Source organism: Pollachius pollachius, assembly GCF_949987615.1.
Source record: "Pollachius pollachius genome assembly, chromosome: 17".
Classification (NCBI taxonomy): Eukaryota; Metazoa; Chordata; class Actinopteri; order Gadiformes; family Gadidae; genus Pollachius; species Pollachius pollachius.
In genome coordinates, this window is record NC_136950.1 from 14976132 (window position 1) to 14987774 (window position 11643).

General features: G+C 44.0%; 1 protein-coding gene across 1 annotated transcript; it reads right to left on the reverse strand.

Moving 5' to 3' along the window:
* Positions 1–457: 457 nt before the first annotated feature.
* Positions 458–11001, reverse strand: armc3 (armadillo repeat containing 3; the record flags this gene model as incomplete). Its single annotated transcript, XM_079754632.1, has 17 exons — positions 458–667; positions 1231–1393; positions 1755–1949; positions 2729–2830; positions 4168–4262; positions 4859–5027; positions 5889–6025; positions 6644–6896; positions 7318–7426; positions 8239–8391; positions 8747–8939; positions 9194–9388; positions 9634–9809; positions 9969–10037; positions 10285–10410; positions 10740–10857; positions 10954–11001. 17 exons carry the CDS (start codon positions 10999–11001, stop codon positions 458–460), a joined length of 2511 nt encoding a protein of 836 aa, XP_079610758.1.
* Positions 11002–11643: the final 642 nt, after the last annotated feature.

Genomic DNA, 11643 nt, shown 5'->3' on the forward strand with positions numbered 1-11643 from the left:
TCTGAAGTCAAGTGCAGCGCAGAGCACAATCAGTGTCGCCCCTGGTGCAATACTATCGCTGGCTTATTCAGGACCATGCAAGCTTAAACCGCTTTTATTTTTGCGCAGACGTCTGCACTAGGACTCCCAATGCATGGTGGTCGGTCCCGTCGTAAAACAGGCTTATCTGTATTATCTGGGTAAAAGTTGAACCAAAGGGATTATTTCAAGCAGCACGGTCCTTTGAAAATAGAATATTTGAACTCTTATCTCGTTTGTCCCCCAAACGAAACCTTGGGCCCTCTTTATGGGAAACCAAAGAAATAGGAGTATAGAAAGTGAAAAAAAGAGACATATGCAGAACCGTTCTGATCTTTTATTATGATTTGGCAAAACAAGCAACACAGAATAAAAAATAAAAAAAACTGTAGGAAAGTAGTCTATATTGAGATCCACCTGTCTGTATTGCATCATTGGTCTAAATACTCTGGTACTGTATGGCGGCCGGAGTATTGGCTCTGAGCAGGGAGCCGGGCTGGTGCATGAGGTCCACCACGTGCAGGCTGCGGGGTTGGGGTCTTGGTGGGGCCCCAGGCTGGGTCTCCCCGGGAAGCAGGACCTCGTTCCAAGCCCGGTTATACTCACCTCTAACCAGGCTGCAGCTCACCCCGACACGGTCAGCTAAACACTGCAGGGGGTCATGGGGGGGAACACATTGATGGCCAATGAGTGTCACGTTGAGCAGAGTATTGATGCAGGGGAAAGAAAGTCATGGCGCTATGTAATCGGAAGACCTGTTCATATGGAGGAAGAGGAGTGATGTTCCAGATCCTTATATAATGTAAAAACATGCAAAGTCAAAAGATCATTAAAGGGGTGATATTATGCCACCAGGTGAGAGCTTGATTAGCCATTACAAGCCGTTTAAAGATCTACCTTTTCCTGTGGGAGTGTCCACCTAGATGTACGATGGCTAGAAAAGAAAAATTTGCTACATTCCACTGGGTAGGCTGGTAGACGGATCTATCCAGCACACATCTAGGTGGACACCTTGACTTGGGATGTCACTAAAACACAGAAAACGGCGGTTTCCCAAACGGCTTGTAATGGCTAACGCTCAAACCTAGTGGCATAACATCACCCCTTTAACTATGCATCAGTTGGCAGGGCTCAGATGAAAGAGAAATAAGGAAAATGGAGACCATGTTCCTGGAGATAGGCTAGAGATCCAGGGCAAACGTAGGCCCGTACCTTAAAAAGCATGGCCCTGTGGCAGTAGATCCCCTTGCAGACACTACCGATGGGGACGACGTTTGAGCGCCGCCTGAATTTGAGTTCACTCAGGTGGAGCTCCCAGTGGAACTCATGCAGTCTGTCCGTCTCCACAGCTCCACCCAATGCCTCGCTCACCAACCTTGGAGGAAATCCATCAGAAATACATGGAGGAGACAGGAGTGAGCTTCAGTTTCTTGTGGTGTTTGTGATGCAATATATAATGTTCTTAATATAACGGCCAGTAGGTGGCAGTGATTAGACGGGTATTACAGGGCTATGAAGATGTACTCGGCTGTAGAAAGAAAAAGTGTTATAAGTATGTGTTCTTCCATGTGTGTTACAAATGGACTGAGTTAACTTATTTACAGTTACGTTACTCTCCTTTATTCTCTTTATTAAATAATACCTCCATTTGCTCAATTCCAAACATTATCTATCTCTTATATGAACTATTCTGTGCGCTATGTGTTGTAATAATTGGGATTGTGCGACTCAGTCACCTGGCAAGGGTGACATATTGTTCCCTCGGATCGCACAGGATGAGGACGGATTTAGTGGCTTCTGTCACAAGCTTCTGGAATGCAGTGTCGCAGGGTGGCGGCCACAGCTTCTCCAAAGCTGGCTCGGGTTGGTCGTTGCTCTCATCCCCATCCCTTTGTTGTTTGTCTTCTTCCTTCTGATCTCTGCTCTTTCCTCTACAGTACAGATTAAATATTAAAGGGGACATATCATACCAACAGGTGTGAGTGTGATTAGCAATTACAAGCAGGTTTGAAAATGTGCAGCATTGTGACATCACAGGTTGGCGTGTCCATCTATCCGTCACACATCTAGATGGACACGCCCACCTGTGATGTCACAATGCTGCACATTTTGAAAACGGCTTGTAATGGCTAATCACACTCACACCTGGTGGTATGATATGTCCCCTTTAAAGCAACACATAAAATTGAGAGGGCTTGGGATATCAGTTAAAGGAAGTTAAAGAAGCAATAATTTACGTCTGACCACTAGAGGGCAGGAATTATTCACAAAATAATTCTCTGAGCTCATCTACTCCTCGCTTATTCACTGCATGGTACTTACCGGATGAAAGAAAATGCTTCGCCTTGAACTTAATGATGTTATTACATGTTATTGTAAACTAAAGGGAGAGCACAAGGGATAAATCTAAATCAGGCAGTCCCGGATTGCTCATGGTTGTGATGACATTATATATATATATATTGCTGGGACATATACAATTGAAATTGGAATAGAACAAATTAAAAAGTGAGTCGACAGTTGTATGAGAATAGCCCCAGATCAGTCCACAACTACATATAACATAATTTATTTAAATCGATTTTGTTATTCAACAATCTTTTTTCGCCTATTACATGTCTTATTTTTAATGGGAGACTAGGAGACACCACCGAAAGGCCTGGGGACCTGATCCAAAATGGCCTCCCAAGGGCAGATCTTGGATTCCTACCTTGAGGTCCTAGAGCCGGCCTTGCTGCACACGGAGCCGCTGCGTGCGTCCGGGGGGCTAGGCTCCAGGTCCAGACTCTCGTCCGACGGCTGGGCCTGCAATCTGTTGGAACACAGAGATCAGAGCTCCTCCATCTCCCCTTGCACTCCGTTCCCTTGCACTCTCCTTCATGCTGGGTCTTGTTCATTCATATTGGAAGATTTGGGCTACAGTTATTAGTGATTTATTATAATATATATTTTTCTTCATTAGCATTATTCAAGCGGTTAGAATTCCATTTTCTATTACATATAATGCAACCTGAATCAACCATCCCCAAACAAATCTAATTCTACTTTTATGTTATGGTTGCTACCTTCTGGAAAGTGTAAAAGTAGAAGGCAAAGTCTGTTGCATTGACCACTGACAAGTCAGTCCGCCTTCAATAGATCAGTATGAGTCCTTTGTGCTGTTACTGTTACTGGCAGTGACATAATTGAAGCCACAATAGGTGTGCGTCTCGGTTGTACTGGCTCAGCACTCTATGACAGAGCCGATTGGCAGGCAATTAAATACACACACAAAGAATGCCCCTTTATGTGTTTTATTTTCAATGACAATGTAATTAATGGAAAAACTAAAAGGGTGTGTGTGTGTGTGTGTGTGTGGCGGAGGGTGTGTGTTTTGCATTGAGGTTGCCACACTCTTCAAGGAGCTGAATTGTTTAGCCTTCGGGTCCTGCTGACTCCCAGGCGGCTTGCAGAGGAAGGGTAGACGGGGCCCGGGATTGGTGGAAAGAGGGGGTGTGTGAGGGGAGTCTACAGCACTTTGTTAGAGACACATCCACCAACTTCGCTAATAGCACCCGCAGAGGATGGCTGAGCAAACAGCCAAACGCTTTCTAGGAAAGGCAGAAACCCTTCCCAAACAACTATCATCCATTGACTGGCTGTTAAAGCATCACTTTGCTTAAATTGAGCATTTTATATAAGGCCATGTTCTCATCTCCTACTTTATCCAATAGTTTATACCTTGCTGTCTTTTATTTGATGTAAAAAAACATATGCTATACAGGGCAACTTAATTATTGGTTTGTCCCAAGTCTGTAAAGTATGAGAATGAGAAATTCATACTTTATGAAGATAAATAAGGCTTACACTGTTTATTGTAAAAACAAATGAAGCCTCCCATGGCCCGTGTGGCACCCTCAGAAAATAAAAGTTAAAGCTTCCAGAAGTGCATATTTTATGAAAGGTGTGTCCTCTATTATAAATATTAGATCAGTATTATATCTAAAAAACAAAAACAATCTGAATTGGAACACAAAGACCTGAAGTTAACCTCTGTATCACTACAGCGTAGTGCGTACCAATATCTAGTAGCATGTCTGTCTGTCTGTCTGTCTCTCTGTCTCTCTCTGTCTCTCTCTCTGTCTATATGTATGATGGTTGGGGTCGTACTCAGCTGCAGCGTTGGCGACGAGGACAGGCCGTTTGCGGTTGACGTGCTGCTTGGACAACTCCTCTAGAGTCATGACCTTATCCCCCGGACGAACCTAGTGCAGAGGCAGGAGAACACGGGTTTGGAAAGGTATACCGGCAGTTATTATTGGGGGACTAATGGTTTAAGGAGGAGCGTTGTATTAATTCAAAGTATTACATTTCAAACTGTTCTAGCCTGTGTTGCTTGGCAACCATTTTTCTCCCTTGAGGAATCATATCACTTTTTTATGTTACAGTTTGTTTTGTGAAATCTTACTAGGATGTGTATAGTAACTGTTTTAGTAACCGTTTTATAAAAGCAATAAGCCAGTGGAGGTTGTGTTTTACCAGAATTTAAAAACAGCTTGAAGGGCTTTAAAAAAAATCCTAGCTGTTCCAATATCATTATAAATCACGGCCTTTCGTGGCTGATTGCTTAAATTAACGTTGAAATGTTTTTTTTAAGGAAAAGAGGGAGCAAACTAGGGAACTGATGATTTGTTTTTCTAAGCAACCAAAAATACCTCATTAAATTCTGAACTTTAATCATCTGTAATACAATGTAATAGAAAGATTGTGGCTGCTGGGCTCCATCTTCTCGCTCGTTCTTAATGTTATGTAATAAATGTTTCCACTTGTCACTATCCAGCAAAGTGTCATTCACACGCACCGGGCCGGCATCGTAGAAGCCATCTGTGGTGATGTCTGTGGAGGCCAGGCGTCCCGTCACACTGTATTTAACTGACAGGTTGGAGGCCAATAGCCTGAACATCGCCACCTCGCTGAATCGGTTCCTGCAGTTCGGGGATTCATTGATCTCCTGGAGCGATTCCAACGCCCTGAGGAACGCCAGGGAAACACGCAGTTTCTAAGCTGTTCTCGATTCTGTCAACACTCACAATGTTTGGGAGAGAGTACAGACGCAATCACTCTTGTGCCATCTGCTGGTCGTTAAGAACCTACTGCAACTGCATTATAAGTATGAAAATATCAGATATAATAGAAGACGAGAAAATGCCATTTCGATGTCTGTCAAAGGTGTAACCGAAGTGTTGCGTAGCCAAAGGATTGCAGACACAACGACCCTTCATGAAAAATTGTTTCTACAATTTGAAGCAAAACAAGGCTTTCTTGTAGGCTAGACTTCACACAGTGCTGTAGCAGGGACCCCTGGAGTGAGCTTGAGAGTGAAGCCGTTGACGGCGCTCGTTTTATGGGCACGGATTTCACAAAGAGTCAGTGTCCCCATTCCGTTATTTTGAATTACTGGTATAGGGAGCATGAATTAAATCTTTTCGAAACTAAAATTGTTGTTTTGGCTCAATTTATTTGCCCTAATGATGCAACATCAAAGTCTGCAGAACTCTACAAATAAATCCCAATCATTGATAAATGTAAAGTATAAGCTATCGTTTATTAAGTTGCACAGGCTCAAGTTGCTGCAAAACTTTGTGTCGCTCCGCCCCCAACACACGTAATCTCACTCCAAACTTATCCGATATTATGCTTCACAAAATATCTTCACAGCCATGACTTTATGAATTATTTGGAGCGAATGGTGGGGTATCTAGAGCAAATACTACATTATAATAATTCCCATTCGTGTTAGGGAAGAAATGGGAAGCGGAAAAAACATAAAACATATTCCCTAACTTTTTCCTTGGGTCTACGTTTTATAGGACATGAGCACGTGGTCTTACCCTAGCTTGCAGAACTCCACTGACGTGGGCTCATCATTGGCGCAGACGCTGATGGCCCAGCAGGCATTGCTACGGACGTCCTTGTGATGTGAGCTAAGGAGGCAGACAAGTGGAGGCAGACCTCCTGCCTTTCGGAACTAGGTAGGGAAGAGACCAAACACTCTTCAAGTATTAATATGCCCTGCTCTCAGGATGGCATCTTTCAATGTATGATGGTAAAAACAGGTATTTCCAGTCTATTTAAAACCCCATTCATAAATCATTAAAGCTAGAGTAGCCAATTTATTTTGGAAGCATTTTTGGAAAATCCGGAACCTCTTGCTGTTCGAAGGCCTGTAGTAGCCAATCCAATTGTTTATTTCGGCCCAAATGAAATGATGCGATGGCCTACCTGCCTTTCTACCTACCTACGGCTACCTCGGTGCACTTCCACAAGGCTGGGCAGACCTTTTTTCTGAAGCTAGCAGGAGGGTCATGTGTTTTGGAGTGTCGGAGGGAGCCCGGAGGGAGCCCGAAGGGAGGGTTTGGATTTTTTCGGTGGGCTACTTTAAAACAGTAGCTGGCTGGTTCCTCCATATTGCCTACCCTGGCTTTAAGGTTTTTAATAACCGAGCTCTGTTGACATACTTTGATTAATAGACCCTTCATCTTATCCCTCAGTATTGCATTTAATACAATTAATAAGTATAAGGTCAACACACACACACACACACACACACACACACACACACACACACACACACACACACACACACCTCCTTCCTGGCGTGTGGCTCGCATGCGAGCGTGGCCAGGCATCGCGTGACCTGCAGTAGGCTGTCGGTGGTGGTGGCGGACTGCAGGGGCCCAACCAGAGCTGCCGCGGCCCCATGTGTCAGGATCCTGCATCGGAGGGGCTCTTGGTCGGCCATGTTGGCCAGGGTGGCTGCAGCATGGCTGACCAGCGTGGAGGAGCCCTCGCTGAGCATCTGCACCAAGACCTCAACCCCGGCCGCCTCTTCCACAGCACTAGGGGGCGCCGGAGAGAAACTTGGTTGACAGTTACTGAACTGGATAAACTGCTTGTACATTCTTTTTATGATGATAAATTTTTTGTACAGCATTTATTTTACAATGAAAAGTATTAATTGACAATAAAACTTCTTTAATAGACATTCCATAAACAATCACTATAGAGGGTTTTCAATGTGGATCCGCAAAGGGCAATATATTCTTCTCATAACTTCTTCCAATACAATATTGACTAAATGGTGATGCAATGACTAAGGCAATTATATCTGACCTTCTCCAATGACTAACACTGCTGACTGCTCGCATAAAATGTTCACAGTACATGGACGAGAATGTGCGAGAGAGAGAGAGTGTGTGTGAGGGAGAGGAAGAGAGAAAGAGAGAGAGGTTGGTGGCAGGCGAAGGCGGAGGGACTCACGCAGCGTTTAGTCGACTGTCATGTGTGAGGCTCGACAGGGCCTTGACGGCAGCTTGACGCAACTCCCCACTACTGTGGCTCAGCAACTGCACCACAACATGCAGGGCTTCTGAAGCACACGCACACACACACATTCATACAGGCGTGATGCATTCTGACGTAGTTGTTAGCGGTGATGGTATGTGTGGGACATAGCATGTCTGTGTGCATAGGGCAAGTAGCTGTTACCTCAGAGAAAGTGCTTCTGCTGATTTGCTTATGCAGGTCTCTATCAATCTCGACAAAATCTTGAATATGTTCATGTATGTATGTATGAGTCTGTGGATCTATGTGTCTGTGTATTTATCTCTCTATTTGTCTTTGTTACTATCCATACGGATCTGTGAATCTAATTATTGGTAGGGTTAGGCTTAGACTATATATTTGTGTATCTGTATGTATATAGGTATTTTCTGTGTATATGTATCTATGTGCTTGTGCATGTGTGTTTCTATGTACTTTTGGTCTCTTAAGTGTGCATCTTTCTACTGTGATGGTCAATGTGTTCATATTTTTGTGACTCAGTATCTACAGTATGTCCATGCTTGTGCCAATATGTGTAACTATGTTTGTCTATGTGTGTATTTTTGTACCGTTTGTCTCTATGTGTATATTGTTGTGTCTTTTGTACTGTCTGTGTCTATGTGTGTATCTATTTGTTTATCTATGTCCATGCTTTTGCCGGACTGTGTATCTATGTACTCTCTCTGTATCTGTGTGTATCTATGTACTGCCTGTGTCTATATACGTATCTATGACCATGCTTGTGTCTATGTGTGTATCTATGTACTGTCTGTGTCAATGTGTATATCTATGCGTATATCTACGGCCATGCTTGTGACTGTGTATGTATCTATCTCCGTGCATGTGTGCGTGTCTAACCCAGTTCCCTGAAGGTGTCTTTGCTGGCCAGATGGATACTCATGGTGGCCACGGCATGACAGGCTGCCGTCTTCACACCATCTCCCTCAGCAGACAGTAGCCCCACCAGAGCCGTCTCCACGTCGTGCTCATGGAGCAGCTTCCGGTTCTCTGCTAATAAACACGACAGAATTTGTGTTGACGCTCATCCATGACAGGCTTCACTTTTCATTTGTCTGAAGGAGTGGAGATGCATGCGACATGAGTGCACATGTGTGTGTATTTCTGCCTGTGTCTGGATGTGTATCAATCAAGGTCTAATTAGTGTATGACACCCTTCCCTCCACCACCCCTCTCTTTCTTTCCGTCCATCCCCCCTCACTCCCTCTCTTTCTCCCCCTCAGCCTCCTCCCTTCCTCTCACTCCCTCACTCTTCTTCTCTCTCTCTCTTTCTCTGTGTCTCTCTCTCTCTACCCCCCCACCACCACCACCACCACCACTCTCCCTCCCTAGCCTTTAAGCAGCTTACAGCTCCGTGCCACCCTGGCGATGCAGGTGGCCGCGCTGGTCTGGACCTCCGGCAGTGCGGGGGCAGGTGAGAGGACGATGAGCTGGATCAGCCGGGTGAGACCTCCGGTCTTGTGGACCAGCAGCAGGCTCTCCCTGTCTGCCACGCAGTTGGACACCACCCTCAGGGCCTCAACGTGAAGGTCACTCAGGTCCTGGTCCAAGAGACCGACAGAACAAATCAGGAACGTGATGCAGAAACATGAGGTACATTTGTACATCCATGACTAGCCGTGTTTTGTTCTAAAGACTAAACTATACGAATTACAGATGGCAACATGTTTATCTGCAAATAATGAAGCCTTTCCCATCAAAATAAGGCGAAACACACTCAGACACATTCGCGCACGCGCATTAATACACACATACACACACCCAGGCACTCACACACACACTATCACAGACCTACCTTGTCGTTGAGGAAGTCCATGATCTTCTCGAAGCCTTGCACCTCTCTGAAGGCTGCGCGTGCGTCACGGTCGAGGGTGAGTCTCTCCAGGATTTTAAGGGCCAACTGCTGGATGACCGGGAACTCCGACCTCACCAGGGCCAGCAGTGGGGGGACCCCTCCCAGCTCTCCCAGTGCCGCACGGTTAGGGTGATCCTTTACAGCAACCAGCGACCAACAGAATTTATTTTATTTATCAACTAGCAATTGTTTGTAGAAATTATTTCCACTAAAAGACGATACGCCTTGTCTTTTGTGTAATCAAACTTTGTAATCAAATTGTATTTTAAGGATTATAAAATTGCCTTTAGAAAGCGGTTATTACTGAGGCTATAAACATTGCAATGTCAGTTACCGTGGCAACAACATTAAAACAACATCGATCATGTACACAGTTCTACCTGGACCAGGTTCAGAGCGATCTCCAGAGTGTTCTTGGTGACATCCGGATCGGGACCAGACAGGAGCCGGATCAGAGATGGCAGCCCCTTGTTCTCGGTGATCTGGACCTTACAGACGAAGTCCACGGACAATGTTGCCAGGCAGAGAGTGGCAAACTCATGGACCACAGTCTCCTCTGTAGCAGGAGCAGAGTGGGTTCAAATAAAAAGGGAGGCATCAAATAACATGGCACAGCGGAAGTATTTGTCTTCGGTTCACCTCTACACCACCAGCCATTGGACAGTTCAATATTCAGATGGTCAGCCGGTTGGAATATCTCAAAGTCATGACTTACCCTCAGGCAACAGTTTTTCAATGACTGACGGTATTACATCAAGTTTCTTTAGAGCAATTTTCACATCAACTGCCAGAGGAAATAGAGACAAAGGGAGCCACATTGGAACACATTGCTGTTGGGTAAACCGAACAATTTCTCAGCCTATGAGTAAAAAAACATGTATGATCATGAACAAGTCAGAGCTGGCAACTAAAAATATAATCAAATTATGTGTGTTTTGTATGTTTTTTTGTACATTTATGTTACACACTATGTGGCAACATAAACGTTTAGTTAGTTAATCACACAGGAGACCACATTGTCTCACACACACCATTGGCGGCCATCATGCCCACAGCCATGATGGCATTGCGTCGAACCCTTTTGTCTTCGTGGTTGATGTGCTGGCAGAGACGCGGCAGAGCACCGAGCCCAAGCAGTGACAACTTGTTCTCCTCTCCTGGCGATAGGGGGAGACATTGAGCAGGAAGTAATGACCACGGTTCCTTGACAAGCATTTTATATTTGCATTCTGTGTCTGTGCATGCTGTGTGTTTGTTTGTTTGTATGTGTGAGTCATATATATATATATATATATATATATATATATATATATATATATATATATATATATATATATATATATATATATATATATATATATATATACAGTGGAATGTGCCTTGCGTATTTATTTAAAATATAAAAATTTAGTTTCTGAAGAGAAAACAACAACCTGGCGATCCGACACATTCATCAATTAATTCATAAATTCAGCCCTTGTCCTACCTTTCTCTGCAAACTTATAAATGGCATAACATGCTTTAGCCAGAACGTCCTCCTCGGGTGAGCTCAGCATCAACACCACTGTGGCGGGAGTCTTGCTCTCAAATGGTAATGGTTCAAACTGAAATTGCAAAGTGTTTTTTAGTTAAAGTTACATGTTTATGTGCTAAAGAAGGGGTGACGAAAATTTAGTGAATGGGTTTATAATATAATTTACCGGCTCTTTGCGTGGTGTTTCAATCTCTTTCTTTACTTTCTTACCCATTCTATAAATATAAAAGTGAAAAGATTAGATGCAGTCGAGGCAACATTAGTCTTAAAGGGAATTAGCTTGGAGCTAAACACTGCCATACAACCGTGTCCACTAGCATTGACTGAACCAACCAAATGGCTGCATTTTATTGAATAACATATCTACTTCTTGATCTTCATTTAATCGCTTTAATGAATCATACCTGCTCAACACCGAAGATGCACTTTAAACTTCAGGGGAGCCAGTCTTTGAAACCGGAGTGCGGTGTTTTGAAGTGAGGTTGACACTGCGTTGCTAGGCGACCTGAGCCGCAGGGTGCATGAAGGGGGGATGCGGTGTTGTCACCCATGTATTTTGACCTGTAAAAACAGCAAGGTCATGCCAATACCAACAGGATGCGCTGTAGTTTTGCATTTTACATATTATATTATGTTGTTGTAGGGTTTAAATGCAACATATGTCTCTTCGACCTTTGTTCTAACTGTTTCGTAGCAGGCTGCTGCTGGTCTTATTTGGGCGTCATTGCGGACCAGATATAGTCATGAAACAAATTCAATGGAATAAAGGAATGGAAGCATTTTCTGGTTTCTTATTTATTTATTTTTTCTGGCCTATAATCGAAATCCAAACGGCCGTTCTGCCTATATTGGACCA